Source organism: Ochotona princeps, chromosome 6 (assembly GCF_030435755.1).
Source record: "Ochotona princeps isolate mOchPri1 chromosome 6, mOchPri1.hap1, whole genome shotgun sequence".
Taxonomy (NCBI): Eukaryota; Metazoa; Chordata; class Mammalia; order Lagomorpha; family Ochotonidae; genus Ochotona; species Ochotona princeps.
The window spans coordinates 56,198,264-56,219,482 of record NC_080837.1 but is presented as its reverse complement, the minus strand read 5'-3'; the positions used below and the strand labels follow the sequence as shown (position 1 = coordinate 56,219,482).

The window sequence follows — 21,219 nt, the reverse complement described above, 5'->3', positions numbered from 1 at the left end:
GCAGGTGGTTAGTGCTTTAAGTCATTACGTCTGCCCAGAATTAGAGATTTTAAATGACATTTTGTCAGTAGCAATTCTTGCTATTTGTGTTTTGTTGATATGATCTTCAGATTACCTCATATCAACTGACTTTCTTCCAGTGAATGGTTGCTAATTTAGAAAGGAAAAAGTTCTGTTTAGTTTTAGTATATAGTTAGCCTGATTTGAAAAAAGAAGAAAAACAAGGAGCATGGTGTGATGGCTCAGTTGGCTAATCCTCTCATTCCAAGCATGGCATTCCATATGGGAGCTGATGGGGGTCACGGATGCTCCACTTCCCGTCCAGCTCCCTGCTCTGTGGCCTGGGAAAGCAGTAGAGGGTGGCTTAAAGCCTTGGGACCCTGCACTATTGTGGGAGATCCAGAAAAAGCTCCTGGCTTCAGATTAGTTTAGCTCCAGCCATTGTAGTAGCTATTTGGGGAGTAAACCAGAGGACAGAAGATCTTTCTCTCTGTAAATCTGCCTTTCCAATAAAGAGTAGTAAATCTAAAAAAAAAAAAAAGTGTTTGACCTGATCATTGTTAGCTGGTAGCTAACTTGACCATGTTCCCCAGAGCTATTGGTGAGAGCCCTAATGAGCGAGGCCAGGAAGCCAAAGAATGCATTCTAGATTAAAAACAAACCACAGATTTTTGCTTCAGTGTGCCCTGATTATTTTTTTCTTTTCAAAAACAATTTGTTTATCCTTACCACAGTTACAGTGAAGATGAAGAAAATGTGGATTTGTCCATCAGCATATGGCTCATTCAAACTTTAGTCAAATTAAGTTGTCAAAATCATAGTCAACGGTAGTGGTACTAGCTAAGAAAAATGTTTGTATTAATGCATAAGAAGCATCAAAATGTAAGGAAATTAAATCCTGGCTTCAAAAGCCATAGAATACTCATGATCAGCAGAAGGGCTTGTTGAACAAGCATGACACAAGCAAAACCTATTTCAGCATGTAGTGTGTGAACATGAACTTGATAAAGAACTCTGAGTCTAACTACAAATACCATAGGTTTCTTAATAGACAGAAATACATGTCTTAATAATTCCTAACTTATTGATGCAATCAGTAGATCATCTGGTTAATAGAGAATAAATGTACTATTTCACTGGTGATCTTCTGTAACACAAAGTGATTTACATATGACATTACAACAAATAAGTGAAAAAAATGCACATTTTCTGTTGATCCTATAGGATGTAGATGATTTCTTTGAGCATGAACGAACATTTCTTTTAGAATATCATAACCGGGTTAAGGATGCATCAGCTAAATCTGACAAGATGACAAGATCCCACAAAAGTAAGGTTTTTCTCTTGTTAATGCTTACATTTGTAATGTCACAAATATAACACTGGCATGTTGTTTACAGTTTCTAAGAGTTTTGTTATAGAAAAGTGATTTCTTGAACTGGTTCATGAAATTTGGATCTCAAGGCCTTTGAACCTTTTAGAGTGAGTCTGTGAATTAAAACATTTCATAAAAACATTGTGATACGTTTTATCTTTGTTACTGTGTTGTTACACAGAAAATGCAAAAGAAAAAAAATGAATAAAACTGCTGGTGCCTTGTTATAGTCAAGACAGTGGCATCAAGCTGCACTGATAGCTACTGTCTTTTTTTGGTTTTTTGGTTTTTTTTAAGTTTTATTTATTTTTATTGGAAAATCAGATTTACAAAGAAGAGACTGGAGACTCAGAAAGATCTTCCATCCTCTAGTTCATGCCCCAAGTAGCCCCAACGGCCAAAAGCTGAGTCGATCTGAAACCAGGAGCCCAGAGCTTCTTCCGGGTCTGCCACACAGGTGCAGGATCTCAAAGCTTTGGGTCTTCTTCCTCTGCTTTCCCAGGCTACAAGCAGGAAGCTGAAAAGGAAGTGGAGCAGCACTCATATGGGATCCCAGTGGGTGCAAGGCAAGGACTTTAGACACTAGGCTACGGCACTGGGCCTGGTAGTTCCTGTCTTCTTATCAGACACTTAAGAATTCTAAAAAGTGGGACTTACATTAAGAATGTCCTTGATGAAACAATGAATATAGCTATAATAAGAAGCTGTGCAGTGACTAAAGGAATCCCTTATGAGCACTAGTTTGATTCCTGCCTACTCCAGGTTCAGGGTAACAAACTTGGGAAAGCAGCAGAGAATGACTTAAGTCTTTGAGCTGTAGCTCACATGAGAGACCTAGAAGAAGCTCCTGGCTCTTGGCTTCAGTACAGCTCAGCTCAGGCCATTGTGGCCATTTGGGGAATAAACCAGTAGATTGAAGTTGTCTCTCTGTAAATCTACCTTTCTGATAAAAATAAATAAATCTTTTTAAAAATGCATTTAGTAAATAAGAGAAGCTTTAAAAATAATAATAAATATCTACTCTTCAGACCACATTGTTTTGTATTCTAAGTGGTGAAATGAAAGGTACGTGTAAAGCACTTTATATATTCTGAAGCACTGAAGTATGAAAGTTTTCTTTGAAAGTGTAGCAATTGAGATGGATGTTTGCCATAGTAGGTAGGTTAAGCATCTGGCTTCTCTTAGGATCCAGCTCCCTGATGGTGCACCTGTAAAAGCAGTGAAAGATGGCCCAAGTGCTTGTGTCCTTGTGCACATGTGGCAACCCCAATGGAGCTCCTTGGTTCTGGCTTCAGACCAGCCCAGCTGCAGCCATTGTGGCCATTTGGGGAGTGAACCAGTGGAAGGATCTCTTTCCTTTCCCCCTGTCTCTCTCTTAACTTTGCCTTTCTTCTTCTTTTTTTTTTTTTTTTTTTTTTTTTTTTTTTTTTTTTTTTTAAGATTTATATGTTTGGATTGGTGTACTGGTATAGCAGGCTACTCCTTTGTCCTGTGGTCCTGTCATTTCAAATGAGTGCCGATTCATATTCCAGCTGCTCCACTTCTGATTCAGCTCTCTGCTTGTGGTCTTGGAAAGCAGCAGAGGATGGCTCAAATCCTCAGGATCCTGCACCTATGTGGGAGACCTGGAGGAGGCTCCTGGCTGCCAACTTCAGATCAGCTCGGCTCTGGCTTTGCAGCCATTTGAGGAGTAAACCAGTGGATGGAAGATCTTTTTCTCAGTGTGTCTTCTCCCTCTGATAAATCTACCTTTCAAATACAGATAAATCTTGTCTTAAAAAAGATTTATTTCTTCAATTGAAAGACAGAGTGGGGCCCAGCACAATAGCGTAATGGTTAAAGTCCTTTCCTTGAACGCGCCGGGATCCCATATGGGTACCGGTTCTAATCCCGGCAGCCCCACTCCCCATCTAGCTCCCTGCTTGTGGCCTGGGAAAGCAGTAGAGGATGGCCCAAAGTCTTGGGACCCTGCACCCGCGTGGGAGACCCAGAAAGAATTTCCTGGCTCCTTGCTTCGGATCGGCACCGGCCGCTTGGGGAGTGAATCATTGGATGGAAGATCTTCCTCTCTGTCTCTCCTCCTCTCTGTACATCTGCCGTTCCAATAAATTAAGTAAATCTAAAAAAAAAGAAAGAAAGAAAAAAAGAGTGACAGAGGTCTTACTTGCTAATTCACAACCAAAATGACAATAGCTAGGTCTGGGCCAGCTGAAACCAGAAGCTACAAATTCCAGGTTGGGGGAAAAAAAAAAAAAACATTCCAGGTTGGTCTCACATATGAGTGTAGGGTTTCCAAGTACTAGAGCTATCTTCCATTGTCTTCCCAGTCACATTAGCAGGAAGTTGGGCAGAAGCTGAGCAGTGTGGCAGGTTAACTCATTACACTGCAGTGCTGGCCCCTCAGCTGTGTCAATTGATCTGCCAGATGCTGGCTGCACAAAATTTTTTTCTTCAGATTGGTTGATTGCTTTTGAAAATCAAAGTCACAAGCCTGGCGGCATGGCCTAGTAACTAAAGTCCTCACTGTTTGAACATTCTGGGATCCCATATGGGTGCCGGTTCTAATCCCAGCAGCCCTGCTTTTCATCCAGTTCCCTGCTTGTGGCCTGGGAAAGCAGTTGAGGACTGCCCAAAACCTTGGGACCCTGTACCTGCGTGGGAGACCTGGAGGAGGTTCCTGGCTCCTGGCTTTGGATTGGCGCAGCTCCGGCCTTTGTGGTCACTTGGGGAGTGAATCATCGGACGGAAGATCTTCCTCTGTTTTTCCTCCTCTGTATGTATCTGACTTTGCAATAAAAAATAAATAAATCTTAAAAAAAAAAAAAAAAGAAAATCAAAGTCGCAGAGATCTTTAGTCTGCTGATACACTCTCCAAACGGCCAGGGCCAGGCTGAGGCCAGGAGCCAAGAGCTTCATCCAGGGTTACTATTTGGGCCATCTTGAGTAAGGAGCTAGATTTTTAAGTAGCACAGCTGGGACATGAACTGACACCTGTACGGGATGCCAGCATCACAGACACTAGACTTAACCCCTAGTTACTATTTTTTAATATTAAACTTTTAGATTAACATAACAGTAAAGAATCTCACAGAAGTGATCATTCATTCAGAGTCTGAAGTTTATACTCAATCTTTTTTTTAAAAAAAAGGATACCAGTTAGGTCTTCCTTGACTAACAATACGCAAATAGTCACCAAATTTAAGCCTTATTAATTAAATGTAATTTTTGGCGACCCAAGGGTTACTATTTTTTAAAAAATATTTATGTGAGGTTAGTGGAGTAACATAGAGGGCGGCACACTATGTGTGGTGCCAGTATCCTGTACAGGTACCCTTTAGAACCTGGCTGCTTCATTTCTGATACAGCTTGCTTATAACATGTCTGAGGAAGCAGCACAAGATGGCCAGGTACTCGAGCCCCTGCTTCCTTGTGGAAGACCCAGGGAAAGCTCCAGACTCCTGGCTTTGGACTGGAGAGTGACAGTGAGTGGAGGGTCTCTCTCTGTCTCTGCTCATCCTCTCTCTTCAGCTCTGCCTTTCAAATAAATAAAATCTAAAAAAAAAAAAAAAAAAATTCCCAAGTGTCATGTGTATATTTGAAAGAATGATAAGGAGAAACCCGTCTTCCATCTGCTTGTTCACTAATGCCTTCAGTAGCTGGGGTTGGGCCAGGCCAAAGCCAGGAGTCCAGAACTCCATGTGGGTCTTCTACATGGTTTGCAGGGACTCATATGATATCTGCTGTTTTCCCAGGTACATTAGTAGGAAGCTGCATCAGAAATAGAGTCACAAGGTCTTGACCCAGGTGCTCTGGAATTAAATATAGGCAACATAACCTGTGACCTAACCCATTGTAACACATCCCCAAAGGATAACCGTTTTATTTAGAAATAAAAACTTGTAGAAATATTGCTAGTATAATCGGGAGTTTCCATACATAATGTCTTAGACTTTGTTAATTAATAAAGAAACAGGGCGCAGCACAAAAGCTCAGTGGCTAGAGCTGTAATCCCATATGGGCGCCGGTTCATGTATTGGCTACTCCACTTCCCATCCAGCTTCCTGCTTGTGGTCTGGGAAAGCAGTAGAGGATGGCCTAGGGCCTTGGGACCCTCCACCCATGTGGGAGACCTGGAGGAAGCTCCAGGCTTTGGATCAGCTTGGCTGCAGCTGTTGCCACTATTTGGGAGGTAAACTAGCAGATGAAAGAACCTTGTCTCTCCTCTCTGTAAATCTGTCCAATAAAAATAAATAATAAACCATTTTTTTAAATAAAGGAAACATTTCTGTGGTATCATGTTACTATGCACTGTATAGCTGCATACATTTATTTTGATCTGAAAGGAAGATTTACAGAGACAGAAGGAGAAACACAGAGAGACATCTTCCATCTGTTGTTTACTCCGCAAATGGCTGACACGGCTGGAGCTGAACTGCTCCAAAACCGGGAGCCTGGAGCTTCTTCTGGGTCTCCCAAGTGAATGCCAGGGCCCAAGGGCTTCACCATTTTTGAGTGCTTTCCCAGGCGCATTAGCAGGGAGCTGGATTTGAAGTGGAGCAGCTGGGACTCAAACCACTGCCCGCAAGGGATGCCAGCTTTCAGGCTACAGTCTAACCTGTTATGCCTTGGTGCTAACCCCATACAGTCTGAGAAGACTGTTGCCCTGTGGAGAGACCCTTACCTAGGAGGAGTGTTGTGCTTAAGTGAAGTACTTTGCTTCCGATCAACTGAGAGCACGAGTGCCACTGTTGTTCCCAAGCTCCATAATTTCCCTTTTTATCTCAGGTCTGCTGTTTGGAAAATCCCACTTGTTAACACTTTCCTCTTTATGCTGTCCCTCCGAATCTTTTGCCAGATTATTGCTCAGTTTCTTGGTTGATAGCCTTATTCTCTGTGTTCCTCAAAGTATCAAGTGCTTTATATTTCATATACATTTATTTATTTTCATTCTGTTTGAATGAAAGAGTCTGATGAAGAGAGATCTTCTATCCATTGGTTCACTTTCCAGATGTCTGTAACAGCCAAAGCAGTGCCTGGATGAAGTCAGAATCCTGGAATTCAGTGTGGGGCTCCCGTATGGGTGGTAGAGACTCAAGTTTACTGAAGCCATCATTTGCTCCTTTCAGGGAACACACTTGAAGGAAGCTGGGTAGGAAGCAGTGTCTGGGGCTCTAAGTAACTCTCAGATAGGAGCCTCCTGAGCAACCATTTGACTGCTCTGTCACATACCTTCCCTAGCAGAATTTCCCCAGTACTGTGACTTAAGCATGTTTAATGACATCCATTCACAGAAATCAAGTCCAAATTCTGTCATGGCCCGCAAGGGGTTTTTGCCCAGAAAGTTTTGAACTTTCCCGTCTTCAGCTCTGCCTACTCCCCTGTGAACTTACGATATGTAACTCACAAGGCTCTTTGAGTATACTATGCTGTCTTAATGTCTTTCTGGCTGTGTCACTTTGTTTATCCAGAATGCTCTCCCTTTGCCTAGTTCATCCTACAAGCTCTGGCTAGCTCATTCTTTCATCTGTTTCCCCTACTTTCAAAATAGTTTTATGTCTGATATAATATGCATCATATGGCATTATGGTCGGTTGTGTTTTCTTTACTAGAATTTGAGTATCATATTTTACATTGCTGGCAGATAGGTATTTAGTATTTTTAAACCAATGTATACATTAAATTCTTAAAACTTTTTCTATAGGTGCTGCAGATGATTACAATAGAATTGGTTCATCATTATATGCTTTAGGAACTCAGGATTCTACAGATATATGCAAGTAAGGATTCTAATTAAAACCATCCAATATAAGTAAAACAGGAAAGTTTCTGTTGGCAGCCTAGATGCCCACAATACTTCTAACAGCAGGCAGACATTTTGGATTATTTTTGTCAAAACACATTGATAAGGAGCATTATGATGAACTTGGATCAATATTTTTTTCTCTTCCCTTTCTCATATTTTTAAGATCTGGGAAACTAAAGTGGACTTTAGTGTGTAATTTTAATATTTACAATGTTTTATTTGATTAAAATATACTGATTTCTGTGACTATTAAAGAATTTACTACTTTTAGGTTTTGATAGTTTATCATAAATGCTGTTTTGAATTATGTATGTATGATTGTGTATGTATATGTATTTCATTGAAGGCCAAATTAAATTTTAAAGTAAAATTTGATCCTATCATTTTTACTTTTTTAAAGATACAAGCTATTTTAAATTTATTTATTTATTTTGGTTCAAGAAGGTTTTTTGTGTTGTTTATTCTTGTTTATTTCAAAGGCGAGGTTGGGAGAGGAAAGAACGTGCTGTTGATCTTCCATCCAATGGCTCATTCCCCAGCTGTTGGGACCAGGCCTGGCTGAACCAAAACCAGGAGCCAGGATCTTCCAGGAATTCAAGTTCTTGGGCTTCTGCTGCCTCCTATATGCCTTAGCAGGAAGCTGAATTTTAAGTGGGGACAGGCCTCAATCCTAGGCACTCCTCCCTGGAATGTGGCAGCCTACCCCAGCATCTTCCTGCTATTTTCATTTTTGTAGTGAATCTTAAAGCAATTCTAGAATGACCCAGTGAAGATATTGCATATGTTAGTATAATAAAGTACTTTGGAGGTTTACTTAAAATAGCTGGTTTTTGGTTGTTTTTTGTTTTGTTTTTTGTTTTCTTACTTCTTTCTTCCTTCCATTCTTCTTTCCTTCCTTTTTCTCTTTTGCTTTTGCCTCTTCTTCTTTCTTTCAAAAAAATTATTAGTTTATTGTTTAATTTGAGAGGGCTCCATTCTCCAGCTCATTCCTCAAGTGCCTGTGGGGCTGAATCCAGGAACCAGAAACACAGTTTTCTCATACAGATGGCAGGAACCCAAACACCTGAGTCGTCAAACTGCTGCCTCCTAAGACCTATAGTAGCAGTCACAGCTACAGGCATACACTCCCAAATATGTAACGCAGGCCCCATAATTAGACCAAATGTCTACCTGCCCCATACAGCTATTCTCTAGTTTATGCTAGTTTTTCATTCTAACAATAATTTTAGTTGTTCCTGTAGTTTTGTTTAAACTAAACTCTTTATTGAAAAAATATGTAAACATTTTTAATTGAGAAAGGTATTTTCAAAGTCTTTTTCCAGATAATATCCTTGAACTTTTCTCCAGTATATTCTGTTGCAGTAGACATTTAAGAGCCAAACTTTTCAATGAAACAAGGTTAATTCTTAACAAAAACAAAAAACACCCACATTTATTTGAAAGAGGGACAAAAAGAGATTTTTCATATTCTGGTTCAGTCTCCAGATGTATACAGTGTCCACTTCTAAAGCCAGTTTGAAGCCAGGAGCCAGGGACTCCATCCTGGTCTCCTCCACAGTGACAGTGGTCCAACTGCTTGGGACATCCTTTGTTGCCTTTCCAGGTGTGTTAGTGGGAAGCTGCATAAGAAATGGAGCAGCTGAGACTCAGTTCAGCACTCCAATAATGAGTTAGTGGTGTCACCAGGAACAACTTCACTTATACCCCAACACTATCCCTACAAGGTTATTCTGTTTTAAGGCAGCTGTATTTCCTGCAGGAAACTAAGAACTATTCCAGCTTCGGTGTATTCCTGTTAAATTAGACTCTGTCTCATTCAATGTGATTACTTTGTAATTTTTCTACAATTTTAAAGGTGCAGAATTTGCTTAGTATTATATGATCTATTACTAAGTAATATCAAAGTTAATGTTCAGTTTAAGATTAATGTTCAACTTAGACTATCCTCTAGAAATTAAATGGGTGGATTTTCTATAACAAATCTCAAACGATCTGTTGTATAGATGGGAGCATGGGGAGAATTTTCTTGAACTAAATGAAGTTTTCAGTTAACAAGACCATTAAATGTTATTATAGTGAGATAATGTTACTAATATAGTTGAATGTATATTCTATGAACATTTAAAACATAAAATTGCTTCAAATGTAACACCTCATGAAAATATTGTTATCTTCCAGGTTTTTCCTCAAAGTTTCAGAACTGTTTGATAAAACCAGAGTAAGTACTAAATCCCAGAGTCTGCTATTATGCCTATGATATAGTTAACAGTATTGTATTGTATGCTTTAAAATCTGTCAAAAGGATGAATTTTATGTTAAGTGTTCTTACTCCATAAATTTTGTTTATAAAAAAAGTATTTCCCTAGCTTTGTTGTTTAATGAGTAAAACCACTGTGGACACCAGCATGCCATATGAGCATTGAGTTTGACTCCTGACTGCTCCACCTCCAGTTCAACTTCCTGCTAATATGTTTCAGAGAACGCAGTAGAGGGTTGCTCAAGACCTTGGGCACCTGTACCTGCTCCTAGCTTCTGGCTTCAGATCAGCCCAGCTGATTGTGGCCATTTGGAAAATGACCCAGCAGATAGAAAATGCCTGTCTGTTTTTCTCTTTGTGTCACTCTCTCTTTCTCATTCGCTCGCTCTCTCTCATTCTTCCTCTCTCTTTCTTTAGCTCTGCCTGTAAATAAATAAATAATTTTGAAACAAAATAACTGTTAACCAGGAATGGGAAATGTCTTGTTCACAGGCTGTATAAGCCCTGCAAAATTATTGATATGGCCCAGCCAAGGCCACAAGTAGGACTCAAAATTCAGTAACTCTGTGGCTTGTGAATGGTATTATAAATATCCAAATAGCCTTTGTCAGAAAAAGAGTAGGCTACCCCTGCATAACGTTTAGGAATCCATACCTGTGCCTACTGTAGTATTAACTTCTGTGATTGTATTCAACTTCATTGAGATAAATGTATTCACTTCAGGAGGATATTGAGATATATTGAGAGTTTTTATTTTATAAATCAGTTACAGAAAGAGAGATCTTCCTATTCATTTGTTCACTGTGCAGATGGCTGCAATGGCCAGCGTGGCTGGGCCACATTGAAGCCAGGAGCATCTTCTGGGTCTCTCACAAGGGTGGCAGGGCCCAAGTACTTAGGTTATCATGAACTGCCTTACCAGGCCATTAACAGGGAGCTGGATTGGAAATGGAGCAACTAGGACATCAAGTGGCACCCATATGGGTTACCTTATTATGCCACAACACTGGCTTCCCAAAAGCTAGTATTCTTGACTAGAAAATGTTCATTATTCAGACTGAGTTTTTATGAAGAGAAAGCTTTAATTTTGTAACTTTAGCAATATTGTATTGCTTTTGTTCCCCCTAAAAGATTGACTTTTTTTAAGAAAGAAACATTTATTTATTTTTATTGGAAAGGCAGATTTACAGAGAGGAGAGACAAAGAGAAAGAGCTTTCATCCACTAGTTTGTTCCCTAAATGACCACAGTAGCCAGAGCTGAGCCAATCCGAAGCCAGGAGCAGGAAAGTCTTCCTGATCTCTTGTGCAAGTGCAAGGTACCAAGACTTTGGACCATCCTCGACTGCTTTTACAGGCTGCAAGCAGGGAGCTGGATGGGAAGTAGAGCAGTTGGGACACGAACCAGCAACCATATGGAATCCTAGTGCATGCAAGGAGAGGATTTAGCAAGACAAGCCATCGTGCTGGGCCCTAGGAGATTGATTTAAAAGTGCTAATATCATAGGAGACAAGTGCACACTTGAGTCAAAATTGAACTCATAGTAGTAATAATTTAATATTGTCAGTCTTTGTTTATGCAGACATCAGCCATCAATATATTAATATTTAACAGAATAGAGCTGCATCATAAAACAGCCTTATGTTTATTTAAGACCCCTGAAAAGCGAATTTCAAGATAGGGTTAGAAGTACAAAGGATTTTTTTGTCAAAAATGAGAAGGGCCCGGCATGGTAGCCGAGCAGCTAAAATCCTCACCTGGAATGCTCCAGGATCCCATATGGGCACTGGTTTTAATGCTGGCAGCTCCACTTTCCATTCAGCTCCCTGCTTGTGGCCTGGGAAAGCAGCTGAGGATGGCCCAAAGCCTTGGAACCCTGCACCCATGTGGGCAACCCGAAAGAGGCTCCTGGCTCCTGGCTTTGGATTGGCGCAGCACCGGGCGTTGCGGTCACTTGGAGAGTGAATCATCGGACAGAAGATCTTCCTCTCTGTCTCTCCTCCTCTCTGTATATCTGACTGTGCAATAAAAATAAATAAATAAATAAAAAACCAAGGAGGAAAAAGGAACCTTTGGGCTGCAGTATAAGTTTGACAGTGTGTAAGGTAGAGGAAGAGTCTCAGGGCTGTAGAGCAATTTTAAGGTGCGTTCAGGCTGGTCAGAGGGAGTTCCCCAAGCCAGAAGAGCCAGTTTGAGAAATGCCACATTAGGCAAGAATGGGCGGGCCTTCCTGTTCCCTGTGTTATGTTGAATTGGATCCAGCCAATGCAGATGAGAGTGGAATGGGGTTGGAACCTAGCCTTGGTGTGTACACAGTTCTAAGACCATAGAGATTGTAGTGGCAACGAGACTTACCTGTGTTCCTTTCAGCAAGCAGTTTCTCTTTAAGGAGATGCTGGTAGCTTTTCCATGGATACCATAGCACTCTGGTTTTGCTCTGAAACAGGTCATCCTGAATCCAGGAATGTAAATTCAGAAAGAGCAGGGATTGCTTTCCTCTGCACTCTGATACCTGGAACTGAGGGAACATGGGAAGACTGAACTAGAATTATCTGAAGGCTCTTTTACTGCCATGTCAGGGAGGGGTTGAAGTGACACTGGCTGTTTTTTAGGACTTTTGCTGGCGCTCTTGGCTGGAACACCTATATCTGGCAGTCAAGCAGTTAGATTACCTTTGCAGCATGATAATTAGGTTCCAAAAGTAAGTGTGCCAACTAACAGAAAGTGCAAACTGATGATTTTTCTTAAACCCTTGGAAGTTAGAGTGACAGAGGTTAGGAGAGGGAGAAATAGAGATTTTCCATGTGCTTTGTCACAGCCACAGTGGCTGGAGCGGAGACAGACTGAAGCCTAGAAGTCTATCCGTGACTCCCCTGGGTGGCACGGGCCTGAACACCTGTGCTGCTTTTCCCAGATGCATTATTAACAAGGAAATGGAGGCTGAGCAGCTGAGAATCGAACTGGAGCTCTGACACTCTTTTTTTTTGTTGTAAGGGTTAGAATTGTTTTAAGGGGCCAGCATGGTGGTATACGCAGCTGACTTTCTGCCTGTGGTGCCAGGGTCTCATGTGGGTGTTGGTTCATGTATTAGCTGTTACACTTAAATCCAGCTCCCTGTTGTGGTCTGGGAAAGGAACAGAGGATGGCCCAAAGCATTGGGCTCTTGTGCCCATGTGGGAGAACCTGCATCAATCTCCTGGCTCCTAGCTTCAGACCAGACCAGCTGTAGACATTGCAGCCATTTAGAGAGTGAACCAGTGGATATAAGACCTCTCTCTCTCTCTCTGTCATATCTGCCTTTTGAGTAAAATAAATCTTTTTAAAGGAATTAGTCTAGGAGAAACACATCCACTGATTTTGCTCTTCAGGTACGAATAGGTGTGGCAGAAGCTAGGAACCAGGAGATTGATGCAGGCGTCCCATAAGAATACAGGGGCAGGGCCCGGCGCCGTGGCCTAGCGGCCAAAGTCCTCGCCTTGAAAGCCCCGGGATCCTATATGGGCGCCGGTTCTAATCCCAGCAGCTCCACTTCCCATCCAGCTCCCTGCTTGTGACCTGGGAAGGCAGGAGAGGACGGCCCAAGGCTTTGGGACCCTGCACCTGTGTGGGAGACCTGGAAGAGGTTCCTGGTTCCCGGCATCGGTTTGGCGCGTACCGGCCCGTTGTGGCTCACTTGGGGAGTGAAACATTGGATGGAAGATCTTCCTCTCTGTCTCTCCTCCTCTCTGTATACCCGGCTTTTCAGTAATAATAAAACCTTAAAAAAAAAAAAAAAGAATACAGGGGCAGAAGTATGTGGGCCATCTCCCACTGCTTTCCCGGGCACCTTAGCAGGGAACTGGAAGTGGAGCTCCAGGGGTTCAAATCGGCATTCATATGACATGCCGACCTTCAGTTACCATTGAAGAAAATGAAGCTGAATGGTGATATTGAAACTAATGATAGCCAAGTACTTTGAATTAGATATGAGGTTCGTCTAGTCATTTTATTTGATGTAATGTTTTCAAATTTTTTAGCAGAGTTGCAGAAAGAAAAAAAAAAAAACAGGCTGGTAGCAATGGAAAAAAAAACCTAGATAAAAGAGTGTTGCAAATTTTTTTATAGATTCAGTGTTTTCACAGTAATTAAGAAAAATGCTCAGAGCAGAATTTAATTACTAACTAAATGCCCACCTGACTTCTTTTTTCAGAAGATAGAAGCACGAGTGTCTGCTGACGAGGACCTCAAACTTTCTGATCTTTTAAAGTACTACTTGAGAGAATCTCAAGCAGCTAAGGTAATTTTCATTGGTTTTTTTTTGTTTGTTTGTTTGCTTGAATATTATTTTTATTGGAAAGGCAGCTATACAGAGAGGAAGATGTTCAGACCACTTTTCACTCTCCTAGTGGTCACAATGGCCAGAGCTGAGCCAATCCGAAGCCAGCAGCCAGGAGCCTCTTCCCAATCTCTCACGCAGGTGCAGGGTCCCAAGGCTTTGGGCCATCCTCAACTGCTTTCCCAGGCTCCAGGTAGGGAGCTGGATGGGAAGTGGGGTGGCCGGGATTAGAACCGGCGCCCATATGGGATCCCATCGTGTACAAGGTGAGGACTTTCTTTATTGTTGTTTGATATTAATTTTTTTAAAGATTTATTTATTTTTATTGCAAAGTCAGATATACAGAGAGGAGCAGAGACAGAGAGGAAGGTCTTCCGTCCAATGATTCACTCCCCAAGTAGCCACAACAGCCGGAGCTGAGCTGATCCGAAGCCAGGAGCCAGGAGCTTCCTCCAGGTCTCCCACACGGGTGCAGGGTCCCAAGGCTTTGTGCTGTCCTCAGCTGCTTTCCCAGGTCACAAGCAGGGAGCTGGATGGGAAGTGGAGCTGTGGGATTAAAACCAGTGCCCATATGTGATCCCGGCGCGTTCAAGGCGAGGATTTTAGCCACTAGGCCACCACGTTGAACCCTGGAAGACCTTTCTTTGTTTTTCTTTCTCTGTGTTAATCTGACTTTCCCATTACAAAAAAAAATCTTAAAAAAAAAAAAAAAAGCAACTCCCCTATAAACATTTGATTTAATACAGTCTAGAATTTTTATTTTTGAAGATTGTGTTTTTTTATTTGGAAGGCAAAATTAGGGAAAGATGTATCTTCTATCCACTGATTCACTTCCTAAATGGCCCCAGGAATCAGGAACTTCATCTAGGGTTCCCATGTGGGTGACAGAGCCCTTGGGCTTGGGCCATGACCACTTGTTTTCCCAGGCTTGTTAGCAGGGAGCTGGATCAGAAGTGAAACAGCCAGCCTCAACCTGGTTGTCACGTGAAATGCCAGTCTTACAGGCAGTGGCCTGGTATACCACAATGCCGGTCCCAGAGCTGATAGCTTCATAATATTCCTATTAATAAACATGATTGATCTCTAAATCTGTGTAGTTCTTAATTTCTGCGGCTGGTCTTGTGGCAAAGTGGGTAAAACTGCCATGTGCAGTGCCAGGATCCCATATGGTCACTGGTTTGAATTTCCACTGTTCCACTTCTGATCCAGATTCCTGCTAATGTGCCTGGGAGAGCAGCAGAAGATGATAGCCCAAGTCTTTGAACCCTTGTACTTAGATGGGAGACCAGAAGAAGCTCCTGGCTCCTGACTTCTCCATGTGGCCCAGTCTAGCTATTGCAGCCATTTGAGGAGCAAGCATGTATCTTTTAAAAAGAAAAAAAATTAATTTTCCTTCAGGAGGAAGTTATAGCTTTCCTCATACAAATCTGTAATGTTTTGTGAAATTAATGTTTTTTCATTTTGAGGATTGTTAGTGGAAATGCTATTATATTTTTAATTTCAGATTTACCTGTTTGTCACTGGCACATAGGAAAACAGCTGATTTTTGTCTACTCACATGAAATCCTATGACCTTGCTAAAATCCTTTTGTTAGCTTCAGGAGTTTTTTTGGGGTCAGGTTTCTGTTTCTGTTTCATTTGCCAGATTTTGTGTGTGTTTATATGTAAGACAGTCATGTCAGCTATTAAGAAAGATAGTTTCGTTTAGTTTTTTGAGAACCAGAAAGCTCCCAACTCTTCCCCAGATATATACAACAGACTGGGCTGAGGCCAGAGCCGGGAGCCAGAAATACAAGCCAGGGCTAAGGTGTCGGTGGCAGCATCACTGCTATCTCCAAGGGTCTGCACTGACATGGAGTCAGGAGCCAGACAGAGAATCAAATTTGCTCCTGTGCCTGTGTATTCACTCCGACAGTGGTGGTGGTGCTGGTGATGAGTAAGTGCAAGTAGCAGAAATGTGCAGCCAACTCACATAATATTGTGAAGCATTCTGTTTTATAGGATCTCCTCTATCGAAGATCCAGGTCACTAGTAGATTATGAAAATGCTAATAAAGCACTGGATAAAGCAAGAGCAAAAAATAAAGATGTTCTCCAAGCTGAAACTTCCCAACAATTATGTTGTCAGAAATTTGAAAAAATATCTGAATCTGCAAAGCAAGGTATTATTATATTGATCTTGAATCACAAGGCATGCTTTATGACCCTGATGTAAATTGAATAATCATGATTTGTTTTCAGAACTTATAGATTTTAAGACAAGAAGAGTTGCTGCATTCAGGAAAAATTTAGTGGAACTGGCAGAATTGGAACTGAAGCATGCAAAGGTAATTTCACATTAAAGATGTAATGAATCAGTTGCTGTGTAACTTACATTGAGTCAGTTCTGAAATTGGTCCTGATCCTTTACTGACAGTTGCCAGCTATCAAAGTACTTTAATAACTATTGCTGAGCTGGAATAAAGTTTTCCAAATATTGTTTAAGTGCTTCAGAAAAAACTTTAGTTAATATGTTTATATCTGGGTTTTTGTTTTTAGCAGTGTTTGTTTCTTATGCAATATAAAGGCTCAGGTTGGACATGTGATGCCTGCAGCACAAGTTGAGCTGTTCTTTGCAAAACCTGCATCTCCTATTGAGGTGCTGATTCACACCCCAGAAGCTCTGTTGCTGATCCAACTTTCTGCTAATGCATCCTGGGCAAGAATAAATGATCCCCCAAGTGCTTGGAACCCTGCAACCCGCATGGGAGAACTGACTGGAATTCTGGGCTCTTGCCTTTGATCTGGTCCAGTGTTGGTTGTTGTAAGCATTTGGAGGATGAACCAGTGGATAGAGTAAACATTTAACAAAAATGGAGGGGTGAGTGTTAGGATGTGATGCAGCTGGTTCATCTGCTGCTTGGATGCATGCTTCCCATAACAGTGCTGGTTTGAGTCCTGGCCACCCTGTGCTTGCCACCCAGCTCCGTAATGCGCCTGGGAGGCAGCAGATGATGATCTTAGGACTTGGTGCCTGCTACTAATGTGGAGCACCTGAATGGAAGTTCTTTGTTTCTGGTGGCCTGGCTTAGTCCTGGATGTAAAGAAATTAGTAAATTAATTAATTAATTTATTTATAAAGAAATATTTTAGGGCCCAGCATGATAGCATAGTGGCTGAAGTCCTTGCCTTGAATGTGCCAGCATCCCATATGAGCGCTGGTTCTAATCCCGGCAGCTCCACTTCCCATCCAGCTCCTTGCTTGTGGCCTGGGAGGGGAGTCGAGGATGGCCCAAAGCCTTGGGACCCTGCACCACGTGGGAGACCCGGAGGAGGCTCCAGGTTTCTGGCTTTGGATCGGCCCAGCTCTGGCCATTGTGGTTGTTTGGGGAATGAATCATCAAACAGAGGATTTGCTCTCTGTCTCTCCTCCGCTCTGTATATCTGTCTTTCCAATAAAAATAAATAAATCTTGGGAAAAAAAAGAATTATTTTAAAAATAAATAAAATAGACTTGGAGACAAGCATTTATCCTAGCAGTTAAGGTGCGAATTGAGATAACCTGTGTCACCATATTAAAGTACCTGAGTTTGATGCCTTGCTCAGGCCCCAGCTCCAGCTCCAGCTTCTGGCTCCAGCTTCTTAATGAAGACACTGTTAAGATAGCAGTGATGACTTTTTGCTGGATTCCTGCCACCAGAATTGAGTTTCCAGCTCCTGGCCGAGGCCTGGCCATTGCAACCATTTTGGAAGGGAACCAGTAAATTGGTGTTCTCTTCTCTCTCTTCCTCCCATCTTCGCTCCCTCATGTGAGAAAAGGAGAAAAAAGCCTGGGTCCAAACTTTTTTTTCTAGATGAGTGGGAAGGATCAAGGGTTAGGGAAAATAGATCATTGTTTTCAAATTTTTTGTTTCTTCTTCCTGTTTCTGGGGTGAGGGGGAGATAAGGGGAGATGCCATACCCAGTGCCTCAACTGCCCCAGTACCTGGGGATGGGGAACAGCCACCTGATAGCAAGTCAGGGTCCCGATGTGGCACACATTCCATCTGCCTAGGTCGGTTTTATAATTCTGAAATTCTGTTGATCATTTTTATTGGAAAGACAGATTTAGAGAGGGAAAGACAGAGAAAAAGATCCTCTACCTGCTGATCCACTCCCCAAATGGCCCCTAAAGCCATGAGCCTGAAGCTTCCTCCACCTGTCCTACATTGGTGCAGGGTCCCAAGGATTTGGGCCATCATTGGAAAGGCAAATCCTCAGAAAGAGAAACATCTTCCATCCCCTGGTTCATTCCCCAAATAGCCACAACAGCCAGAGCTGAGCCAATCCAGTCTTGGGTGCCTGGAACAACTTATGGAGTCCCACATGTGTACAGGGTCCCAAGGCTTTGAGCCATCCTCCCCTGCTTCCCCAGGCTGTAAACAGGGAGCCAGATGTAAAGTGGAACAACTGGGATATGAACCACCACCCATATGGGATGCCAGTGCTTACTGGCAGGGGATTAACTAATTGAACCCTGAACTGAGCCCCCTCATCAAAGCCTTGCTTTAAATGATTAAATTAGGGGTCCACCATGGTAGCCCAGTGGCTGAAGTCCTCACCTTGCATGTGCCAGGATCCGTTGGGCACTGGTTCGTATCCTGGCTGTCCTGCTTCCCATCCAGCTCCCTACTCTTGGCCTGGGAAAACAGTCGAGGACGGTCAGAGCCTTGGAACCCTGCACCTACAAAGGAGACCGAGAAGTTCCTGACTCCTGGCTTCAAATCAGCTCAGTGCCATTGCTGCTACTTGGGGAGTGAATCAGTGGATGGAAGATCCTTCTTCTCTGTCTCTCCTCTTATCTGTAAATCTGACTTTTCAATAAAAATAAATAAATCCTTTTTTAAAATTATTAGGACAACAGGAACCAGCATTCAGCAAATAGCATTGAATTTATTAAATACTAATTAAAAATAAAAGTAGTTTTTAAAAAATCCATTAATCTAATTGTAAATATGCAAAAACGTGAATATGCAGCAGTACCTGACTCAAGATAAGGCTGAAGTTTCTTTCTATACTAATTTGTGTTGAATTATTATTATTCTTTGGTTATGTTTATTCAGTTTTAAATCAACATGTAATCAACCATTTCTATCTATGCTTTATGTATGAAGGATGTAATTGTCAAAATCATAATTAAGGTATTTGTTATATGATTGCCTGCTGTGGTAACTGTCCGTATAAAATGTCCTCAGAAGTTTGACATGATTTACTTGTATTTAACCTGTGTAGGTTTCTAATGTTAATTGTTATCTTATTAATGTCAAAAACTTGCGAAAATTTTGCTATAAATTGGGAATTGGTAAATTATGGCCCATCTCTTTAGAGCCTGTGAGCTCAGAATCATTCACATTCTTAAATGGTTGTTGAGAAACACTAGAAGAATATTTTTTAAGATAGCTTTATTTATTTATTTATTTATGTATGAAAAGTCAAATCTACAAAAAGGAGAGAGAGAGAAAGATCCCCCATCGCTGGTTCACTCCCCAAGTGGCTGCAATGGCCAGAGTTGACCTGATCCAAAGCCAGAAGCCAAGAGCTTCTTCCAGGTCTCCCACACGGGTGCAGGGTCCCAAGGCTTTGAGCCATCCTCGACTGCTTTCCCAGGCCACAAGCAGGGAGCTGGATGGGAAGCGGAGCAGCCAGAACACAAACCGGTGCCTATATGGGATCCTGCTGGTTGCAGAGTGAGGATAGGCTATTGCACCAGGCCGTAGAAGAACATGTCATGAGATGTAATAACTGTATAAACTTTAAAGATTCAAGATTTTTATTGGAATGCTTATTCATTGATACTTTGGGCTTTTTCCTACTACCACAGCTAACTAGTATTTGGAACAGTTACTGTATGTCTGTCAGCACCTAGAATATTTATTTTAGCATCTTACAGAAAAGTCTCTGGCTCCCCATACTGTACTTTTTCAAATCCTTTCTAAAATGAGTTTACTGAATTCAGTTTTCTGTTAGCTGCTCTGTTGCAGTGGGCCACATGTGGAGGTGATTCTGTGTGTTGGGGAGCAGCTGGAAATGTCTGGAGACATTTTTACTGGTATATGATGCGTTAAAAGGGCCAGAGATGCCACTAAATGCTATGCAGTGCTCCTGCCACCAAAATGTCAGGAGTACTACAGTTGAGAAACCGAAAGCCTGATATTTCTTAATGATTTTTAAATTGTGAATGATCCCATGTAGGAATTTTTCATTTCGGGCTGGTGCTGTGACCCAGCAAGTTAAGGTAACACCTGTAACACCAGCATCCCATATGGACACCAGTTCAAGTCACAGCTACTTCTAATCCAGCTCTCTATGATGTGCTGGGAAAGCAGCAGAGGGTGGCCTGACTTTGGGGCCTCTGTTACCCATGTGTGAGAACCAGAAGAAGCTCCCTGCTCCTGGCGTCAGCCTGGCCCAGCTCAGCCATAGCACCGTGTGCGGAGTGAACCAGTGGATGGAAGATCCATCAATCTGTCTCTTTCTTTCTCCTCTCTCCTTTCTGCCTTTCAAATAAAAAAATAACTTTTTTAAAAGCATGTTTTTTCATATTTTTCTTTTTTCTTTTTTAGGGTAACCTACAGTTGCTGCAGAACTGCCTGGCAGTGTTAAATGGAGATACATAAGGCATATTCTGCCTTCCTATTCAAAAGGGCTGCCTTTCTTCCAATTTTATTTTTGTTTTCTTAATAATGTTAGGCATTTATGCTCACTGGAAACAACAAAAACGCAGCTGAAAAGTGCATATACTCTTCTTTCTCTGAAAAAGTCCGTAAGGGAGCAACACTGTCACGCCCGGCTGATGCCAGTCTGTGGTGTGGCCCTACTTTGTCTTCCCAGGGACAGTTGTCCGTCTTCATGCACTTGGCCTACTCAAAAGCCCCAAGTTCAGTCTTTTTAAAGTAGCTTCCATAACTATCTTTATTTTATAAATAGTATTCCTTATGGCTGCCAATCTTACTAAAATTAATGAACATTTCTTAGATGTTTTGGGACAAACTTTATGTATCTTTATAAGTATGATTCCGAAGGAAAGCAAATGCATTAGTATGTTTGCCTTAAACTTGTAGACTAAACCAATTCCTATAAAATAACCAGCGGTAACAGTGATCGTTCTCGCTCTGTGGTCATGGTATCACGCTCTGGAATCTGGAGTGGCTGTAATAAACCGACTCCTGTCTTACACTTCACAGTGCAGGTTTTAGTTTCTCTTCTTTCTTACTTTTAAAATGACACCTTGAACTGAGTTCACCAGTCCCTCCACAAAAGAAGGAACTGCTCCGCTGTGTATGCTTCATAGAAGACGGAATCGCATGGGGCAGGTGAGAGAAGGCTGTATCTGGAGCAAGGAGCAGGCAGCAGTCCACTGTGTCCTGGATTCCGTCCCTAGCCCAGTGAGTCATATATGAGACAGATGCCATCCACCTGGTAGCTGCCATGCCAGCACACAGATTGGTATGTA

General features: G+C 41.9%; 1 protein-coding gene across 4 annotated transcripts in view; it reads left to right on the top strand.

Moving 5' to 3' along the window:
- Positions 1–20,954, top strand: part of SNX6 (sorting nexin 6) — a 50,431-nt gene extending 29,477 nt beyond the window's left edge. For all 4 annotated transcript variants that reach the window (XM_004584748.3, XM_036495594.2, XM_058666330.1 and 1 more), the window contains 7 exons: positions 1,225–1,330; positions 7,077–7,152; positions 9,357–9,396; positions 13,624–13,710; positions 15,751–15,910; positions 15,990–16,075; positions 20,330–20,954. In XM_004584748.3, coding sequence (XP_004584805.1) covers positions 1,225–1,330; positions 7,077–7,152; positions 9,357–9,396; positions 13,624–13,710; positions 15,751–15,910; positions 15,990–16,075; positions 20,330–20,383 — 609 coding nt within the window. In that variant the 3' untranslated portion in view covers positions 20,384–20,954. The remainder of the gene's footprint in view (positions 1–1,224; positions 1,331–7,076; positions 7,153–9,356; positions 9,397–13,623; positions 13,711–15,750; positions 15,911–15,989; positions 16,076–20,329) is intronic.
- Positions 20,955–21,219: the final 265 nt, after the last annotated feature.